Source organism: Carcharhinus amblyrhynchos, chromosome 19 (assembly GCF_965287045.1).
Source record: "Carcharhinus amblyrhynchos chromosome 19, sCarAmb.v2.hapA, whole genome shotgun sequence".
Taxonomy (NCBI): Eukaryota; Metazoa; Chordata; class Chondrichthyes; order Carcharhiniformes; family Carcharhinidae; genus Carcharhinus; species Carcharhinus amblyrhynchos.
The window spans coordinates 48967965-48990348 of record NC_137342.1 but is presented as its reverse complement, the minus strand read 5'-3'; the positions used below and the strand labels follow the sequence as shown (position 1 = coordinate 48990348).

General features: G+C 44.0%; 1 protein-coding gene across 2 annotated transcripts in view; it reads right to left on the bottom strand.

The window, feature by feature from the left end:
- camk1da (calcium/calmodulin-dependent protein kinase 1Da) overlaps positions 1-22384 on the bottom strand; it is a 414885-nt gene that overhangs the window by 54840 nt on the left and 337661 nt on the right. For both annotated transcript variants that reach the window (XM_080207104.1, XM_080207105.1), the window contains exon 6: positions 21142-21217. In XM_080207104.1, the coding sequence (XP_080063230.1) occupies positions 21142-21217 (76 nt within the window). The remainder of the gene's footprint in view (positions 1-21141; positions 21218-22384) is intronic.

Here is a 22384-nt window from a genome sequence, read left to right as displayed (position 1 = left end):
TAGGAGTGGAAATCTTGGTTGGCATTTCCCTTCCTTCAAGCAGGAGCACAGCGAGTACAATTAATATTGCTGCTCCAACTGAGATGTGCTGACCATAGAGCCAACAGATTGGAAAGGTGACCGACTGCAGTCTCTGAAGCGCATACACCGAGTAGGAAACTAACCTGCTGATCCAATCAGGCAACGCAAAAAATAATGCATTAAAAAGACTCGAGAGAAATGTGATGTTGGGCGGCACGGTGGCACAGTGGTTAGCACTGCTGTCTCACAGCGACAGGGACCCGAGTTCGATTCCAGGCTTTCTGTGCGGAATCTGCACGTTTCCCCCGTGTCTGTGTGGGTTTCCTCCAGGTGCTCCGGTTTCCTCCCACAGTCCATAGGGTTAGGTGGATTGGTCATGTTAAATTGCCCCTTGGTGCCAGGGGGACTAGCTAGGGTAAATACACGGGGTTATGGGGAGAGGGCCTGGGTGGGATTGTGGTCGGTGCAGACTCGATGAGGTGAACGGCCCCCTTCTGCACTGTAGGATTCTACGCCCATGATGAAGTGTTTCTACGTAAAATAATAGTAAGGACAAAGATGATTCTTCTTGCCTCCCATGCATGTAGAGATACCAGGGAATACAACTCATTTCATTGCTCATCGGATCGGTTGGGGGGGGTGAAAAGAATTACGATAACTAGGGCAAATACTTCGCTAAATTCTAGCAATGTCTGAAACTTAACAAGGCATTTGATAAGGTTCCGCACCAAAGACTGCTGCACAAGATAAAGGTGTACGGTGTTAGGGGTAATGTATTAGCATGGATAGAGGATTGGTTAACTAACAGAAAGCAGAGAGTGGGGGTAAATGGGCGTTTTTCTGGTTGGTGATCAGTAACTGGTGGTGTGCCTCAGGGATCAGTGTTGGGACTAAGTAAGTGGGCAAGGGTCTGGTAGATGGAGTACAATGTTGGTAAATGTGAGGCCATCCATTTTGGTAGGAATAACAGCAAAATGGACTATTATTTAAACGGTAAAAAATTGCAGCATGCTGCTGTGCAGAGGGACCTGGGCGTCCTTGTGCAGGAATCTCAAGAGTTGGTTTGCAGGTGCAGCAGGTAATTAAGAAGGCAAATGGAATTTTGTCCTTCATTGCTAGAGTTTAAAAACAGTGAGGTTATGTTGCAGCTGTATAAGGTGCTCGTGAGGCCACACCTGGAGTACTGTGTCTTGGGGTTTTGGTCTCCTTACTTGAGAAAGGATATACTGGCACTGGAGGGTGTGCAGAGGAGATTCACTAGGGTGATTCCGGAGTTGAGAGGGTTGGCTTATGAGGAGATTCTGAGTAGACTGGGACTATACTCATTGGAATTCAGAAGAATGAGGGGAGATATTATAGAAACAGATAAGATTATGAAGGGAATAGATAAGATAGAAGCAGGGAAGTTGTTTCCACTGGTGGGTGAAACTAGAACTAGGGGGCATGGCCTCAAAATAAGGGGGAGCAGATTTGGGACTGAGTTGAGGAGGAACTTCTTCATACAAGAGGGTTGTGAATCTGTGGAATTCCCTGCCCAGTGAAGCAGTTGAGGCTACCTCATTGAATGTTTTTAAGGTAAGGATAGATACATTTCTGAACTGTAAAGGAATTAAGGGTTAAGGTGAGTGGGTGGGTAAGTGGAGCTGAGTCCACAAAAAGATCAGCCATGATCTTTTTGAATGACGGAACAGGCTCGAGGGGCCAGATGGCCTACTCCTGCTCTTAGTTCTTATGTTCTTAAGCTTCAATTTGAAGCAGTTTCAGGTGAGGTGGCATGGTGGCACAGTGGCTAGCATTGCTGCCTCACAATGCCAGGGATCCGGGTTCTATTCTAGCCTTGGGTCACTGAATGGAGTTTGCACATTCTTCCTGTCTCTGCGTGGGTTTCCTCCCACAGTAAAAGCTGTGTGGTTTGGGTGGATTGGCCACGGTAAAAGACCCTTTATTAACAGGGGGATAAGCAGGGGAAATAGGTGAGGTTACAGGAATAGGCCTGGGTGGGATCATTGTCGGTGCAGGCTTAATGGCCCGAATGGGCCTCCTTCTGCACTGCAGGGATTCTATGGTTCTATGAAAACAAGATCAATAATGCATGTGCCATCACGTTGCTCAGCATTGATGATTTCGTGTATCTCACTTTTGCCTCTAAAGAGCTGCACAGTCAAAAAAATTGTTTTTAAAGGAACACAATTGTCTCATTTCAACATGAGGCTCCAAGAACTAGTATTGCCCAGAGAAGCGAGGGATCAAAGGTAATTGGCCTATGTGCAGAATATTATGTTGTGGTTTGAGGCATTAATCCAAGTCTGAAATGGAATAAGATTATTTTCCTCTGGTTAACCTACCATAGTCCATATATAGGAATAAGAGAAGCAGGAATATCACCACCTGGCACTGGGAGCAGTGACTGAATGGCCAACACATGACTGAGACAATAGTTTTATAAATCGTGCACATACCAGAAGTATATTTGGATCTAAATTTGCACTTATTGCTCAAGAAAAATGTCAAGTAACTAAAGTTAGATAGCTGAGTAATACGCTGATACTGACTGGATGCCTGTGAGGCAGAGCTCAGTTAGTTCTGATGGTTATTGCTGATTTCATGCTAATTGTTATCACCCAACAGATTTTCCAACATATGTTATTGGATACTATTCTTAGCTCTCTGGCCAAAGGTTAGCTCTCAGTAGATGACCCAAGAGTATCTGGTCATGATCCACATGATGTTTTGTGCACAGCAAGCTGCCGCATTTTAGAAAAGTAACTGCCCTCGGCTGGAGAGCACATGGGGTGGTGTGGGAAGCCATAAAAGTGTATTTTTTTTTCTTAGAACAGAATTTGATGCCCTCCCCCTTGGCGGGTTTGGTGGCAAGGAGCTTTTAATCAGTTTGGAGTGTGTTGGGGTGGGGGGGGTGTGGGGTAGGGTGAGGTGGGGTGGGGGTCAGGAGGTGGGATGGAGGGCTGGTATGTGGGGACTTTGCCACCTCTCTGCTTCTGCCTCAATTTAGTCTGGAGCTGGGAAGTCTGTGGATGGTCTTCCTTGCCCATTGCAAATTGAGGCCCGTAAGTGGGCAGTTAATGGTGTTAAACCAGTGGCAGGAGGAGTGGGAGGGTGAGGAGATGGGGGTGGGGGTGCCATGCACCTCATGCAAAAGTATTCAGTGGCTGATCAATGGATGTAGAGTTAGAGAGGCTCAGAGCCATCACCGCTGCCTTTATTGCCCACTCCCCAGCAGCTCTGCTTCTCCCACGCCCCCTCCATGCCCTCACACCCCCCCCGTGCCCCCACGCCACCATCATCCCCCTCCCCCATGCCCCCACTCTCCCACCCACCCCCCCACTCCTACCAGTGGCCTGGGTCCATCGAGTTTTTTCAATATATCTTCACACTTTGGGGACTATTGGGGGGAGTGGTGGAAGGGTTCCTGAGCTGATTATCAGCCTGTGGAACCGTGTTTGGAACGTTCCTTCCATGGCACTGGACTTGAAACTGGGATTTCCGGTCCAGAGGTAGGAAAGCTACCAGCCAACCACAAACCCTTCAATAGCAGTAATGGGCAAATTAGGCTAGTGAGTGGACTGCATGAGTGAAATTGGGCACTTACATTGACCATGACCCCATCAATAAGATTAAGCACATTGAATACAGGCCAAATGTTTCATAACCAGCTGCAGAACACACTTAGAAAAACATACATAGAAATAGGACTGTTATCAACTTCAAATTGTAAATGTAATATTATCTTTAATACACATCAAATATTTCATAACCAGTTAAACTCTATTGCATTTTCATTAAGGTGTTCTGATTCTGACCTGCTCTTGCATTTCCTGTCATCATTTCATACCAGGTCCAATTGCCAATTGTTTGGTTCTAAGTGCCTCTCCAACTCTTTTTGACGCTGGGTCTCTCAATCAGGCACCGAGTGCCCAACGACAAGAGGACCACACCCACCTCCAAAACCACCTTGGTGAGGGCATTAGATTCTGCCTATAGTGACCAAGATTGCCCGAGAATTGCACACATTTTCCCCCTGACTTTCACTGATTTAAATCGACGGACTTTCATTCTCTGGCCGTTTGCTGGTTATTTTACCAAGTGCTGGGGGCAATGTGAGAGGGTGTCGAGAGTATTTGGAAAATCTGGCCCTGCAAAGTGAAAGAACTGCAACAACAATGCACCCTGGATGAGATTGCCTATAGTTCTCTATAGATTCCCTACAGCACAGAAGGAGGCCATTCGGCCCATCAAGTCTGCACTGACCCTCCGTAAGAATACCTTACCCAGGCCCTCTCCCTTGCCCTATCCTTGTAATCTCCCCACAGTTACCACGACTAATCCATCTAAGCTATACATCTTTGGACACTAAGGGTCCATTTAGCATGGCCAATCCATTTAACCTGCACATCTTTAGACTGTGGGAGGAACCAGAGCACCCAGAGGAAACCCACGCAGATACGGAGAGAATGTCCAAATGTGCAAACATGGGGAGAAGGTAAAAACTCCACAGACAGTCATCCAAAGCCAGAATTAAACAAAAGGTTCCAGGAGCTGTGAAGCAGCAGTGCTAACCACTATGCCACCGCGATGCCCCAATTAATGCCAATTAATACCAAATTAGTGAGAATTTTATTTGATGAGTTGAGAATTAAGTTAACCCAAACTCATTTCACACAAATCCCTTGAAGCCAACAGCAATATGTCTTTAATCCCATCAGTTTAGGTAGAATCCCACTCCAGTGGTGAAAGCTTGGTGTACCAAACCACTTTGTTACTCAATAGTGAAGCTTTTCTGGTTAGTTCATTAACTTATTCTGCAACTCTGTGCCTGCGGATGTACATTAATGGTACACATGTGGAGGCCAGTTTTAATAACATCATGTACCCTGAAATGGAATTTTCAGATTTTATCTCTTGTTTCAAAAAGCAAAGTTCAGTTTACAAAGAGGAAAAGCCACACAAAAAAACTCCCCAACACCCTTGAATACACCTCCCCAGAGACAGCCATCCTGCAAAATAATATTTTCTTGTGGTTTTCCACTGCACAGATTTTAAGTAAACCGTATTCTTTGGACAAACTGTATACAAGGTTTGATAAAATAAGAAACAAAATGCATTAAATACATTCATGTCAATAAAACCCAGATCCCTATATTCCATGAATAGCCATCATATGGTACACATTATATTATGTTGGGCCATTTTCTATAGAAACAACATAATGTGAAATAATTTACAATTACTGAAACTTTCAAAAAGAATGGAAGTATTTATTGTAATGCAAAAGTCTTTTAAAGTTTATTTATTAGTCACAAGAAAGGCTTACATTAACAGTGCAATGAAGCTACTGTGAAATTCCCCAAGTCGCCACAGTCTGGCGCCTCTTCGGGTCAATACATGTCTGTCACAATGTGGGAGGAAACCAGAGCACCCAGAGGAAACCCACGCAGTCACAGGGAGAACGTGCAAGCTCCACACAGACAGTGACCCAAACTGGGAATCTAACCCAAGTCCCTGGTGCTACCGTCTCACCCTATTGCACGATCACAAACCGATGTCTGGAGTTGCAACTAAATTTATCCCATGAACTGGCCAAAAACATTTTGCGCTGTTGTTACACGATAATAAGGCAAGGCTGCATCATTTCAGTAGGAGTTATAGGGCAGTGTTAGTAATGTATTTACCAGGAAAATCAGTTCATTAGGGCGAATCCCACTGCAAACATTGCCCTCTTCCTCTGGTGTGGTTTATGGTTCTTTGAAGAAAAAATGGAGTGTATTTTCTCTGCTTGCTAAATTTGAGAGCAAGCGTGCCCTGCGCGTGGGGGAGGGGAGGGGCTGGCTTTATAATCAAACCAAGTTATTCATAGTTAATCCTAAACTAAGGAAAATATACCCGAATGTGTCTCAAGGATGGTCTGAACATAACGGCGCTTCACTCTAGTTTAATGATTCCCATTAAAGAATAAGGCATGAAAATCTCAAGTGATAACATTATACCTTCATATTGCTACATTCAGCATTAGAATGTCCTAAATAATAGTCAGATAATGGATAATAGTCACTAATAAATAGATAAATAATAGTCACTAATAGTGGGTAGCCAAAGGCTTTTTTCCAGGGTGGAAATGTCAATTACAAGTGGGCGCAGGTTCAAGGTGAGAGGGGGGATGTTTAAGGGGGATTTGTAGGGGAAGTTTTTCATGCAGAGAGTGGTGGGTGCCTGGAACACGCTGCCTGAGGAGGTGGAGGAAGCAGGCACATGAATAACATTTAAGAGGCATCTAGATGGGTGCATGAATAGGGAGAGAATAGAGGGATATGGATGAATAAGGGCCAAAGGATTTTTTAGTTTTGTTTGGGCATCCTGATTGGCACAGGCTTGGAGGGCCAAAGAGCCTGTTCCTGTGCTGTACTTTTCTTTGTTCTTTTTTCCTTGTAAGATTTATTATTACAACTGTTCTGCCGTCACAGGTTAAATCATGACAGGTTTACATTGACCATGTCTATTCCAGATCTTGTATAAAATGAGCACAAGAAAAATTCAGGTAAAACGTATGATCTTAAAATGGGAACTGGATTACACCTAAACATCTTTGCTAATTTCTGCCATTCCCAAACCCCAGCTTCCCCACGTTACACCTGGCAGTGACCCCTCACCTGCAGTGCCACGGGAGGTCAGCGAGCATATTTAATTACTATTCAGCAGAAAGGACAAAACAATTGTGAAAACCAAATCGCAAATGTCGAGATTGTACAAGAGGCTGATCAGCAGCTGAGAGAAGAGTCAGTTTGGGTGAGTTTGCAAAATGTAATTCTGATGAAGGTTTCCACTTTTTCGCACCAATAATCTCCTTCACAATGACCCCAAACTTGGAAACATTTCAAAATATGAGGAGAGCGTTGACAGAGTTCAATGCTGATGGAATGGATTGATATGGACGGGATCAGAAACTGTTTAAATCAAACCTTCCCCTTTTTACCTTATTTAAAAAATAAACTTTGCTGAACCAAAAGATGCTGCTACAGGTCACCTGGTTCACAGGTTGGCTGGAAATCTCTAACAGCAGATTCAACACCAAAGTTCAAATAAGAGTCACTTTTTACTGGTCTAATCACGCTGAAATTCAACCTGAGCAGATCAGAAGCCTGTTTTCTAGTTGCCCCAATTGCCTTCAGTAACTGGCGAGATCGACCACCAGGTGCTTACCCCTCGTTCCCCTTTTTAGCAATTTGTGCATCTTTCTCTTTAATGCAGAGTGACTCCTTTTTATTCCAATGGAGCTGATGCTAACTCGAGACCAGTTAATACAGTGGGAGACTGAAACAAACCTCAGACCTCCCAGGCGTTTGTGACCCATTAACTCTCTGAGTAACCTTGCTGCTGGCAAAGTCTAGAATGTTTGTCTTACAAAGTTAGAATGTTTTTTTTAAATGATACACTCTACCTTTTCAACAAATTTGCTGTGTCTATATATAGATAAAAATATAAAACATCTAAAAACATATATGGCTTTCATGTAAAGGGCACAGTTTCAAAATTTGCAGCAAACCCAAAACTTGGAAACATTGCAAAATATGAGAAGAATATTGACAAGAGTTTAAAAGGACACCCACATGCTGGTGGAATGGTTGATATGAAAGGAATCAGAAACGATTTAAATCAAACCTTCCCCTTTTTACTTATTTAAAAAGTAGGCTTGAATAAAATGATGGCTGGTACAGGTCACCTGATTCACAGGTTGGCTACAGTTTCGATAAATTTCCAACAGCAGCTACAGGACCAAAGCTCAGCCCTCATCCTTGTGAAATTTCTTAGCTCTCATTGTGAGGATACATCACCATCAACAAAACTAGGGCCAGCAGATGATATCTCCCCAGCCTGGTCCTATAACATTGGGAAGGAGTCATAGAAATCGACAATACATAAGGAGACCATTCGGCCCATCAAGTCTGAACTGAGCACAGTCCCACCAAGGCCCCGTCCCCATAATCCCATGCATTTCCCTAGCTAGCCCCCCAACACTAAGGGGCAATTTAGCATGGCCAATCCACCTAACTCGCACATCTTTGGAGGAAACCAGAGTGCGCAGAGGGAACCATGCAGACATAGGGAGAAAGTGCAAAGTCCATACAGACAGTGACCCAAACCAGGAATTGAACCTGGGTCCCTGGCACTGTAAGGCAGCATTGCTAACCACTGTGCCATTCTGATGCCCATGTTGACTTGCAGCTCAGTCAGCTGTCTCAACTCCATCGATGAATTTTTAACAAAAGAATAAAACATCTATTTAAAAAAGAAAGATGAATCATAATACATAATCCCTTCACTCCAGCAATTTCTTTACAGATATATGCCTCTTTGTAAGGATAACACAAGTTACAAAATAATATTATATTCAAATGTTCTCAGTATGCACAAAGTCCATGTAAACCAATATACAAAATGTGGTTAGACACACCACACTCTGAAACCATGTGACAGATGCCACCCAATACAACTTCTGCAAATTTATCAGATTCCCCCAGATTCTTGTCACAATGTGAGCCACCTGATTTCACGGAAATTCTGACTTTCACATGAAGGTTTCCAAGCTCTGTGCTTGAAGAACACACCTTAGAATCTTTTCCCAAAAGCACTTTCCTCAGATGTCTTCACCAAGGATCCATCTCCAGGGTTTTAAGTTCCCCTTTCAGTATTTTTCTGCCTTGGATTACCACATGCATTCAAGCTTCCTCACTATTTCTCAAGCACCTAGCAATGACAACAGAACACTACGGCTTCACAGGCCATATTAAGGTGTCATCAATCTTTTGATTATTTCAGATACCTAGCTTCTCACCTAACCAACTTTCAATCTAGTTCCTGCAGCTGTCTGTTTAATTCAGATCCATTTCTCTACTTTTTATTCTTCTTGAATTCCGCTGAACTGGCCTTGCTCAATTTTCTGTTCTTTGTTCCTTTGACTTTGCTGTCTTCCCGATACTCATTTATCCCCACTCTTTGGTTTCTGGGGATTTATTTTTGTTTTTTGGGGGGGAACCTGCTCTCTGTAGGTCCCTGTCTCCAGCTGCTCCTAACTCATAGCTAACCCAAAAGCTTTTCTGTCCCAGGGTGGTCCCAGGTTGCTAGTGTTTCTAAAACCTTGTATTTAAGTCAATGTCATAAACAGTCGTTACAACACAGGCATCTGAACCAAACTGAAGTTCTTTGCTCTTCCAAATACAGAAGCACAAAATTAAAGCTGCTTAAAACCATACCGTATTTCTAATACCCGCAAGTACAAATGTAAATTGCTTAAACTATCTTTATTTCCTGACATAATGCAGAGCAGTGTGGAATGATATGTGTTGGTAATAATATAAAATGAAGAATACAATTCTAAAAGAGGTATCCTTCACACCCTTGGTTTCACCTGAGCTGGAGTATTGTGTCTGAGGCTGGGGAACAAACTTTAGAAAGGATGTGAAGGCTTTGGAGAGGATACAGAAAAGATTTATGAGAATGATTCCAGAGGTGAGGGACTTCAGTTATGTGGACAGATTGGAGGGGTTGGGATTGTGCCCCTTAGAAATGAAAGGTTGAATGGAAATTTGATAGAGGTGTTCAAATTTGGCGGGGTGGAGGGGGGGGGGTCTCAGCAGAGTAGATAGGGAGAAATTGTTCTCATTAGTGGAAGAATTGAGAACTAGATGATAACATTTTAAGTACCAGTGACATAGAATCATAGAATCCCGACGGTGCTGAGGGAGGCCATTTGATCCATCAAGCCTGCACTGACTCTCTAAAAGGATATTTTACCCAGGCCCACTCCCCAGCCCTGTCCCCATAACTCCATGCATTTACCATGGCCAATGAAAAGATGAGAGGGTCAGGTGGATTGGCCATGCTAAATTGACCCTAGTTTCAAGGGATTAACAGGATAAATGTCAGGTTATGGGAATTGGGCCTGGTGTGATTGTGGTTGGTGCAGACTCAATGGGCCAAATGGCCTCCTTCTGCACTGTAGAGATTCTATGAATCCACCTAACCTACATATCTTTGGGTACTAAGGGACAATTTAGCATGGCCAATCCACCTAACTGACATCTTTGGACTGTGGGAGGAAACTCATGCAGGCACGGGGAGAACATGCAACCTCCACACAGGCAGTCACCCCAAGCTGAAATCAATCCCATGTCCCTGGTGCTGAGAGGCGACAGTGAGGAAAGATTTTTTACTGTCGAGTGATTAGAATCTGGTGTGTACTGCCTGAGGATGTGGCAGATTTAATCATGGTTTTCAAAAGCAAATTCAGTAAGTATCTGAAGATAAAAAATGGTTGGTCTACAGGTAAAGGGCTGGTGAGTGGGATTAACAGAGTTACTCTTTCAAGGGAACAACATGGCCCAGTGGCTGAATGGTTACAGTACAGAGGGAAGCCATTCATACAAAACAAAAACCAATCTACAGCAAACAGGTAAATGTTTTGCTATTTCTGCGATGAATTTATTTCCCTGTTCCGGGCGTAGATCCTATTAAAGGTCCATAATCAAGAAATCCCTGGAGCACCGGCTCACAGAACACAACAACAGAACATTATTGAGAATCGCTAAAACTGTTTAGCAGGTGAAAATAAGCATTGTAAAAATACTTCCATTCTCTCCATTCAGTAATACTTAAACTCGCGCTCACTTTTGTAAATGATCCAAGAATTTTGTTTTCTGACATAAATATTTCTTTATCCATCTTGTGCAGATTACCACACACACTGAGAGGGGTTTGTAGAAGATATTAGAGGATTCTATTAGTTTCTCTATGAGTGTTTCAGCATAATCAGAGATCTTTATCCTTGAACGTTTATTATACAAGCCTGTGTTACATTGCCAAACTGGGGTAATCCAAACCCGAATAATATAAAAGTTAGCAGAGGTTTTATAAGATGTGATATTGATCGTTATAATGTCATCAAAAGCATGGTCCGAGTTTTCAGGATGGCAAGCGCTTGGTGCCCATCATTGTGGGGGGGTCGTGACTGTCTGTGCTGAAGGGTTTGGGGTGTCAGCAGGGAGGTGGGGGGATGGCACCTTTTCCATTGTGGGGGAAGTGGGGGGGGGGGGCTGACTGGCATATTTTCCACAATCTATAAATTTGCACTAACCGGGTAAGTGAAACCCAGCTGAACAGGCGCTGCCACCACCAGTGAATGTCGTCAGGAGAATCACAACCACAGTTTTATTTTTAAAATTAAGGTCAATTAAAGCATGTTGGTGAGTTCCTTTAGAAACTTTCTGATTGAGCAGGGCAGAGGTTAATGCTCACACTCTCACATACTTTGAGTGACTGTTTTCAGCTATCACACAAAATGTTAAATAGAGTGTGATGAAATCAATAGCTTTTGGGGGATTTGTTTGTTTTGATGCTTTTGTAAGTCAGTGCCTGTGGGAATGACACTTGTTTGTCTGGAGATTGTAATTTTTAGGATGGACAGGACACAGCCAAGAGTTCATAGATTTGACCCTAACTATCTCCGTGCTGCTGAGGGGGGCCAGAGTTTCGAAACCCTGTTGATCGTGTCATGCTGCTCAGAATTGGGGAATCCCAGGGGCAGTATTCCCTCAATGTAGCTGGGGTGATTAGGGCTTGAGGAAGCCCAGGGCAAAAGTGGAGGAAGAGTGGTTGAGAAACTGGGACTTTGCCTCTGTTTGGATCATTGAATAGAACAGAACCATAGAATCCCTACAGTGCAGAAAGAGGCCATTCAGCCCATTCAGTCTCCACTGACAACAATCCCACCCAGGCCCTAACCTCATAACCCCATGTATTTATCTCTCTGACACTAAAGGCCAATTTACTATGGTCAATCCACCTAACCAGCAGATCATTGGACTGTGGGACGAAACTGGAACACCCAAAGTAAATCGGCGCAGACATGGGGAGAATGTACAAACTCCATACAGACGTAATAGAAGTTTATAAGATGATGAGGGGGATAGATAGAGTGGACGTGCTGAGACTATTTCCTCAGATGGATGTAGCTGTTACTAGGGGGCATAGCTTTAAGGTTCATGGTGGGAGGTATAGGAGGGATGTCCAAAGGTAGATTCTTTACTCAGAGTGGTTGGGGTGTGGAATGCACTGCCTGCTGTGATAGTGGAGTCGGACACTTTAAGAATTTTCAAGTGGCTATTGGTTAGGTACATGGAGCACCCCAGAATGATAGAGAGTGGGATAGCTTGATCTTGGGTTTGGACATAGTTCAGCACAACATCGAGGGCCGAAGGGCCTGTACTGTGCTGTACTGGTCTATGTTCAGACAGTGACCCGAGGCTGGAATTGAACCTGGGTCCCTGGTGCTATGAGGCAGTAACCACTGAGCCACTGTGAATGCTAAAGAATGCTTCTTGGCCAACATTAAGGACACAGGGTGAATATATGAGCTCAGCTGGATAAGAAGACAAAGAAAACTGGACCTGGGAGTAAATGTGAGAGACATCTGGAACGGTGTGACTTTTGGGTCAAAATTGTAACCATGGAAGCTGAGTAGCATAGAACTGCTATCTCCTGGGGATAAGGATAGCTCTTTCCAAGAACAGTGCTAAATCTCTTTGTGAGGAAAAAAGAGCTTTAAAGAATTTTTATGACTGAAGTGATAATTGACATTTAAAGTTTTAAAAGTTAAAGTTTTATTTATATGTCACAAGTAGGCTTACATTAATTGCAATGAAGTTACTGTGAAAATCCCCTAGTCGTCACACTCCAATGGTGCCTGTTCGGGTACACTGAGGGAGAACTTAGCACGGCCAATGCACCCTAACCAGCACGTCTTTTGGACTGTGGGAGGAAACCGGAACACCTGGAGGAAACTCATGCAGACACGGGGAGAACCTGCAGACTCCGCACAGACAGTGACCCAATCCAGGAATCGAACCTTGGGTGGGTTGATGAAAAATTCATGTGTTTACGTCGACCAATTATTGTGATGTGTTCAACCATGACATCCTTGTTAATTCATGTTTACCTGAAGTTAATTCTGGATATTAGAGTACAAGATTGATGATATTGACAGTTTGCTTTGTTAACTCATGTACAGTAATATTTCCTCTATTTGCTTAAATCCATGGAATTTTGTGACTTTATTCTCCTGATCATTAACTAGAATTTATTTTGTCTTCTTTAACAATAAAATCATTGGTCCTGAAGACTAGGATGTCACAAGATTTGGGAGTTCCATGCAGATGCTAATAAAAATTAGAGGTTGTTCGGGGATTATACCTCTGGCTTGCAGTGGCAACTTGACATGAGTGCAGATCAATAGCAAAATGTTTTCACAAGGAATTAAGCATTGCTTCTGAAAGATGCTTCTTGAGACATTGATTATGGGACATGATTCTTGTGGGGGAAAAGCTGCGCGAGAGAATTCTTCAGCAGCAGATGACGGAACTAATGAGCAAAACTAAAGCAAGGCGAACACTTGGGAGTCTAGTGATCATGAGGCTGTTAATCTCAAGGTTAAAGTGAGGACAGAACAGGTAATGAAATCTATTAACAATCTGAATTTCAAGGGAGAGGGTGAAACATTGTACAAAAGGAATATGATTCAAACAGAAGGATTTGGAGAGAAAATGGGACGACTGTAGCGAGATATTTTTCTACATTGCCGTGGCAAATTGCTCCAAAAATAAATCACCGTGTAAACAGGAGACCAAAGGTGACATCGTGAAAAAGAGAAGGAATATAAATTGAAGGAAAGAGGAAGTTTGTGGGAGCTACAATATCAAACAGTAATACAAACAAACTGAAAATCAGTGACAAAAAGAGAATACAATATTAATATAAAGATAAAAAGATAAACAGCAAAAATAAAGCACCCTTTAATGTTCTAGTCATTCCCCAAAAGCATTGGGGATGGGACTTCGAGACCAAGAGACATATTAACCGGCGTGCCCACCCCAATTCCGGGGGAGGGCGAGGCTCGGAGAACGGCATTCTCCATTGGCCTCGGGTGGGATCGTACGAATTTTGGGCAGACGTGCCAGTAAAATTCCGCCCCAAATATTCAGTGAAGCAGGATTACAAAGTGGAGGATAGGAACATAAGATTTAAGCTGGAATTTTACTGCCCCGCCTACTTCAGGAATTGGAGCAGGCAAAGGGTGGACCATGGGAAGGTTCATTGACCTTGGGTGGGATTTTATGGTTTTGGGACAAGCGAGGGGGTAAAATATTGCCCATGTTACTTTAAAAATGTGTGGCATGCTTATGAATTTTGACAGATATAAATTTAAAGGTGTACGAGTTCTCACAATAAGACTAACAAGCTCACAGGCCATTCAGCCCATTGAAAGAGATCAGTGCTGATCTGGCTGTGGTCTCAACCCCACTTTGTTGTCTGCCTTCCATAACCCTAAACTCCCTCGTCTGTCAAAACTCTGTCCAACTCTGCCTTGCTTTCAATAGCTACAAAACATGATAACCGATGTTACAGTGTGTTAGGGTGCAGGTTGATACCTGGTCACAATCTGCTCACAAGACAGAAGGTTGGCTCAGTATAAAAGCAAAATACTGCAGATGTTGGAAACTGAAACAAAAACAGAAGATGCTGGGAAATCTCGGGAGGTCTGGCAGCATCTGTGGAGAGAGAATAGAGCCAATGTTGCGGGTGGAATTTTCCAGTCCCGCCCACCACGGGAATTGTAGCAGGCAGGGGAAGACCATGCAGAGGGCAATCAATGGGAAATTGTTGAATTGATGGGAATTTTAAACTGTGAGGTTATTATTCTTACTGTGAGAATACATGAAAAAAAACCCTTTAAATTTATATCTGTCAAAATAAACATTCCATACATTTTTAAAATAACATGGGCAGAAGTTTACAGCTTCGCTTCCCCCAAAACTGTAAAATCCCACCCGAGATCAACCGACCTTCCTCTGGTTCACCCCTTGCCCGCTCCAATTCCTGCGCAGGGCGGGACGATAAAAGTCCGGTCTATTTCTTTCTCCACATGCCTCAATCGTTTACTCTCTGTCAAAGTTACAATTAAGAGTAAAGATGGTTTTTACTTCCTGATTTGCTGTCTGTGAGAATACTTAAATGTAATTGGCCAATTTCCCTATTCAAATGAGATCACTGCTGCTGACTGCTCAGACAGTTCCCCGACTTGGCGTCTGATCTGTGACTGGGAAGGGGAAATCCAGGTCACAGAGATTGCTCCATTTGTGTAGTCTGTTTGCTTTGAGGTCAGTAGTAGGCAAGATTTTCATTGATGCCTGCAAAATGTGAACCAACACTGGGCACCTAATGAACAAATGAGTGCTTAATGCTGACAACCTGCCTAACACAACTTTATAATGTTATTTCATAGCAGGAAGTGCACTCAAGTCATTAAAATACAGATTTCACTTTTACTCCACATTTTTATTATGCCCTGAGGTTAAGTTCTTAAATTTGATTGCATCAGAATAAATGGTGGTTTGGAACCATCCGCAGCCTCTGTTATTTCCACAGGGCCAGAGGATTAATGACGCTTTCTATATTCAACCTGCACATAGCAAATTGAAACTATGAATATTTTAATCCGTTGATTAAAGACGGTCAGAAATTAGGAGTTAGTCCGGTCATGGTGGTAAATGTAACCGATAGATTAGTGCTTCCACTAAACAGACTCTTCGGGGACACCATTTATGGCAATTTTAGTTAGGTGTTTGATTGGTTCTGATACCCAAAAATACTCACACAGCAGATTGCTGAAGTCTTCATATATTGCAGCATCAGATAAGCAATAGCAGTTAACTAGCACAGTAAAAACCAGTGCCTCATAATTCTCTGGGAAGTCAGCACCACACCCAGCTGTGCTGAAATTTGTATCTCATTCACAGCTACCACTGAGGGTGCATGTGTTTTGAAGTTGCTTCAAAACACATGCACCCTCAGTGGTAGCTGTGAATGAGATACAAATTTCAGCACAGCTGGGTGAGGGTGCTGACTTCCCAGAGAATTATGAGGCACTGGTTTTCACTGTGCTAGTTAACTGCTATTGCTTATCTGATGCTGCAATGTGTAAAGACTTCAGCAATCTGCTTAGGGATCTAGATAGGCTAAGCGAGTGGGCGAGGACCTGGCAGATGGAATACAATGTTGGCAAGTGTGAGGTTATCCACTTTGGCAGGAATAATGGTAGGAGGGACTACTATTTAAAGGGCAAAAAGCTGCAGCATGCTACAGTGCAGAGGGACCTGGGGGTCCTTGTGCATGAGTCACAAAAAACCAGGCTACAGGTGCAGCAGGTAATCAGGAAGGCAAATGGGATGCTGGCCTTCATGGTGAGGGGGATTGAATATAAAAGCAGGCAGGTCTTGCTGCAACTGTACAGGGCACTGGTGAGGCCGCAGCTGGAGTACTGTGTGCAGTTTTGGTCGCCGCACTTACGCAAGGATATTTTGGCATTGGAGGGAGTGCAGAGGAGGTTCACTAGGCTGATACTGCAGTTGAGGGGGTTGAACTATGAAGAGAGGCTGAATAGACTGGGTCTGTACTCGTTGGAGTTTAGAAGGATGAGGGGGGATCTTATTGAGACGTATAAGATGATGAAGGAGATGGATAGGGTAGAGGTTGAGAGGTTCTTCTCGCTCAGAAAGGACAGCAGGACTAGAGGGCACAGCCTCAAGATAAGGGGGGGGGGTGCAGTTTAGAACGGAGTTGAGGAGGAACTTCTTCACTCAAAGGGTGGTGAATCTCTGGAATTCTCTGCCAGTTGAAGTGGTGGAGGCTACCTTGCTAAATATACTTAAGACGCGGTGGGTAGGTAGGTTTTTGGTAGGCAAGGGGATTAAGGGTTATGGGGAGAAAGCGGGAAAGTGGAACTGAGCCACTTCAGATCAGCCATGATCTTATTGAATGGCGGTGCAGGCTCAAGGGGCTAGATGGCCTACTCCTGCTCCTATTTCTTATGTTCTTATGTTCTTATATGTAAGGTTAAAAATGTGGTGTTTGGCAAATGTGACTAGAGAAAAGAAATGCTAAAACCAAAAGAAGAAATCATATAGCATTGTCTCTTTAAAAGGATGTTTCTTTATGCATAGATTTTAAATTGCAGAGTGAAGGCTGCAGGAGAAGGTTTTTGCGACATTTGTATCAAAGCCGAGTAGCTGGTGTTCTAACCTAACCAAAACAGGCTTTTGAATTGGACCAGTGAATTTAAAGCAAGCAGACAGAGGCACAGAAGCAATGGAATTCAAATGTGAAGGTTGTTGACAGCCTCAAGCCACTCAGATTGTAGCAGTACTGAGAGATAATTCCAGGCAAATAAACCCAGACAAGGTGCGGGATTGGGTGGGGGGGGGGGGGGCGGCGGTGCGCAACTGGCAGAGTAGGCTTGCCACCTCTCAAGTCAGAAGGATGGAAAGGCAAGGCTCTGATGTAAATCCTGCAGTTTTCTTGTATGCTTTCACAATCAGAATAAAGAGAAAAAGAGACCAACGCAGACAGTGTCCCAGACGTGAGCACCATTGAAGGAAGGTTATATTTCCAAAGGTCCCTGTTTGTATTTTACTTTAGAGTGACTAAATTCTGCAATGGTTTATTTTACTATTCCTGAAAGAGTCTCGTAGTTTTCGAATAGCATTCTATTGGGATTTTATTCAGTTAGTTCTTTTAATAATGTTGTCACCAGTTAAAAAATAAAATTCTGTTAATTGTTCATGATATAGAGGGTCAGATCCTGCTTTAATTTACTAAAACCAGTAATTTCCTACTATCTCACACACACTTGTACAAGATTACGAGGTGAGGCCTAGCCTTTGAGTAGTTACAAGATCGTGCAAAGAGAAAAATCACCTCTGTGACGTAACACACGTCAGGTCCCTGTGGTCTAACAATCCAGTGCCTCCATCCTGCTCGCTCACCACAATGTCTGAATCAGCCCCCTCGCTCAAAGGCCTGAGAGAAAAATTCCTCAAGGAGAATTCCGGTGTTCTCCGGCCTGGATCACACTAGCTCTGCTCACTTCCATCCACTTGACTTCAGGAAGGGTTAAACCAAGTGAGTGTAAAGATCCAGTCAGATTTCGGGTCTCAGGTAAGACAGCAGAAGGTCTGGTAAGTGGGTAGGATTTGAGGTGGGGATGGGGAAGAGGCAGTCGGACTGGTTAGCGGGGAGTGTGATAGGAGGTCAGCAGTCAGGAGTTGGGGGGGGGGGCTTGTTGAAGGGCAGAGGTTGGGAGTCGGGCCTGTGGAGGGGGGGAGGGGTGGGATTAGTCGAGAGCGGGTGGGGAATCCCATGGGGCATGGCAGGAGTTCCTCTGGTAAGAGTCCCGAAAGGGTGGGCATTTACTTGGGCTGGGGATGGGGCAGGGGTCGAGCAGGTGGTAGTTGGAGGTAGTGGGTCCCGTGGGTTGGGAATGTCATGGGATTGTGGGGGGTGGGGGGGGAGGTGATGGGGATATTCCTGCCAGAGGTGGGGAAGATCCTGTGGGGGTGGCGCACATTGTGTGGAGCGGGGGGTCTTGTGTGGGAGTGAGGGGAGTTCTCTGGAGGTAGGGCAGGAAGTGTGCTGTGGGGTATTAGTGTGTGTTTGTACAATAGTTTTGTGGGTTTAATTATTTTAACTTGTTCAGAGTAACTATCATAGAAAGACAATCAGAACCATCTGAAGTTTGTGATTTAGATGGCATTTTTGAGTTGTTCCAGTGCAGGATCACTGCCTATCAATACATCCCCCGGGTAATAACTGCACAATCTTTACCCAGGAACCTCCGGGGTGATTCCCCAGCGCAGATACGGCAGTCTGGAGCTCGGAATTTATGGCCCAACTTGCTGAAGCTAACTTCCATGAATGAAAAAACTCAACTCCTCCAGCCAGTCTTGAACACCAAGGGACCCCGGACTGGTTCCTTTATCAGTCACTTTCCTATTCTGAATCTTAATATCCCCACAATGATCGGATAGCAAAACATTTCAGCTTCTCCCCAATGTCCTGACCAATATTTGTCCTTCAACTAACATTACTAGAATAAATAATCTCTTGTCATCATCAGATGGGTGTTTGTGGTAGATCGTTGTGTGAAAACAGATTGTCCTGTTTCCCATATTATAACAGTGGCTATGTTACCAAAGCACTGTGGTTCATTAACCGCAAGGTGCTGTAGGATATCCTGAGATCATGAAAGGCACAACTGAAATGGTGAGGAGTTCTTATATTATTTAGCAATCCAGCCAAAAATGACTTCCATTCTAAAATAGCCTTGTTGCCTTGATGTAGGTTTGTCTGAGATTCTGTGATACAAATGTGAAGCAATAATGATTTCCTGTCAGTGATGATACTATGGACTGGAATTGTTCTGGAGAATTATGAAACTACTGAATTATTAATCATTGAATGGTTACAGCACAGGAGGCTATTGTTTTTCTGTTTGTGCTGGCTGTCTGCATGAGTAACTCACCTGGTCCCAATCCTTTATCTTTTCCCTATAAGCCTGCAAACTTATTCTATTTAGGTCATTATCTAATTCCATTTTAAAAGCCTCAGTTGAATCTGCCTTCTCCAAAGATGTGTAGGATAGGAGGATTAGCAGGATAGACACTTAGGGTTATGGGGTTAGCATCAGTGCAGACTCAATGGGCCAAATGGCCCCTTTCTGCACTATAGTGATTCTATGATTCTATATTCTCAGATAAGGCATTTCAAATCTTAACCATTTGCTACAGAAAAATACATTTCCTCATGTTGTCTTTAGTTTTTTTTGTTATTCACTCTAAATCTATGTTGACTGATTCTCAAGTTCCCACCAATGGAAACTGTTTCCTCTGTCTACTCACTCTGTTGTGACTTTTCATCATTTTGAATACCTCTATCAAACCACCTCTCAACTCCCTCTTCTCAAAGGACAATAGCCCAATCTACCCACACAGCTGGAGACCCTCATCCTGGAACAATCCTCGTCAAACATTTTTGCCCGAATTCTTCATGTCCTTCCTAAAGTGTGTTGCCCACAGAGTTGGACACAATATTCCAGCTGAGATTGAATAGCTTTCTATAAAGGTAAGGTAATTGCAGGGAGAGGTGACCACCAGTTAGTATAATGAACTATAATGGTTTCTTTACAAGCGGATAAATATACAGAGTACTTTCACAATGTTAACACTCCCAGAAGTGGAGATGCTGGCATTGGACTGGGGTAAACACAGTAAGAAGTCTCACAACACCAGGTTAAAGTCCAATAAGTTTATTTAATAGTCACCCCACCAGCTTTCAGGGTTTGCCCCTTCATCAGGTGAGTCATGAGCTCTGGTCTCAAACAGAGCATAAAAAGACACACACTCAGTTTACAGAATACTGATTAGAATGCGAGTCTTTACAGCTAATCAACTCTTAAAGGTGCAGACAATGTGAGTGGAGATAGCATTAAGCATAGGTTAAAGAGATGTGTATTGTCTCCAGACGGGACAGTAAGTGAGATGTTGCAAACCCAGGCAAGTCAAGACTCGCATTCTAATCAGTAATCTGTAAATTGTATGTACCTTTATATGCTCTGTTTGAGACCAGAACTCTCCACTCACCTGACGAAGGGGCAAACCCCGAAAGCTTGTGTGTTTACTATCAAATAAACTTGTTGGACTTTAACCTGGTGTTGTGAGACTTCATATTCTATTCTGGCTGCAAGACCCTGCACTCTGCACCGAGATCCCGCGCTCATTCCCCATTGGACAATTGGATAACATGACCTTCCTGATGTATGCCCCTCACAGGGGCCAGTTGCTACAAAGGGTTTACCCCGACTCCCTTTCTTTTGTACTCTATGCCTTTCAAAGACCAGGATCCCAAATGCATTTTAACATTTTCTCAAGCTGGCCAGCTGCCTCCAACGATTTACCTGCTGATGCTTTTGTTCCCACATCCCATTTACAACAGTATCTGTTATCCCTCTCCTTGTACTCCCTTCCAAAATGTATCACTGCACAGTTCTGATGGTTCCAATTCGCTCAGTTGTGGAATCTTTATCAGCAACCCTTGAGAAACGTCATACTTTAATATCACCTGTCGCAGCCTATTTACATCAAAAGACATCCCGGGTGTGTGCGACTGATGCCAGCTCCACAGAATTCACATCAATAACACTTCTACCGGAGAAGGAATACTCACAGAATATAAGAAATGACTCCAATCGACCAACAGTCGACAGCCTTGCTGTAGGGTTTTTGAGCCAGAACTTCCGGAGCTGGGAACAAAAAAACAATGAGAATTAATTGTGAGGGTGGCTGCCAGGGTGGTGGTTGGGAGGGTGGGGGATTGGTTGGGGGGGGGGGGGGGGGGGGGGCGGTGCGGGGGGGTTGGGCGAAAGGAGCTGGTGCATGGAGTTGTGGGAGAATGGTTGTTGGGGTGACGGAGGGGGAGGTCAGTGAGGAATGGGAGCTGGTGCATGGGGTTGGGGGGGGATGGGGTGAGATGGGGGATAGGAGCTGGTGCCTGGGGTTGGGGGAGAGTGGGGATGGGGTGGGCTGGAGATGGTGGGGGATAGAACATAGAACATTACAGCGCAGAACAGGCCCTTCGGCCCACGATGTTGCGCCGACCAGTTAAAAAAAAAACAACAACAATGACCCACCAACCTAAACCAATCCCTTTTCGTCCATAAACCTATCCACAGACCTCTTAAACGCCCCCAAACTAGGCGCATTTACAACTGCAGCAGGCAGGGCATTCCAATCCCTCACCACCCTCTGGGTAAAGAACCTACCCCTGACATCTGTCCTATAACTACCCCCCCTTAGTTTAAAGCCATGCCCCCTCGTGCTAGATTTTTCCATCAGAGGAAAAAGGCTATCACTATCCACCCTATCCAAACCTCTAATCATCTTATATGTTTCAATAAGATCCCCTCTTAGCCGCCTTCTTTCCAGCGAAAACAACCCCAAATCCCTCAGCCTCTCCTCGTAGGATCTCCCCTCCATACCAGGCAACATCCTGGTAAACCTCCTCTGCACCCTCTCCAAAGCCTCCACATCCTTCCTGTAATGTGGGGACCAGAACTGCACACAATACTCCAAGTGCGGCCGCACCAGAGTTGTGTACAGTTGCAACATAACGCTACGACTCCTAAATTCAATCCCCCACCAATAAACGCCAAGACACTGTATGCCTTCTTAACAACCTTATCTACTTGATTCCCAACTTTCAGGGATCTATGTACACATACACCTAGATCCCTCTGCTCCTTCACACTATTCAAAGTCTTCCCGTTAGCCCTATACTCAACACATCTGTTATTCCTACCAAAGTGAATTACCTCACATTTCTCTGCATTAAACTCCATCCGCCACCTCTCGGCCCAGCTCTGCAACCTGTCTAAGTCTTCCTGCAAACTATGACACCCTTCCTCACTATC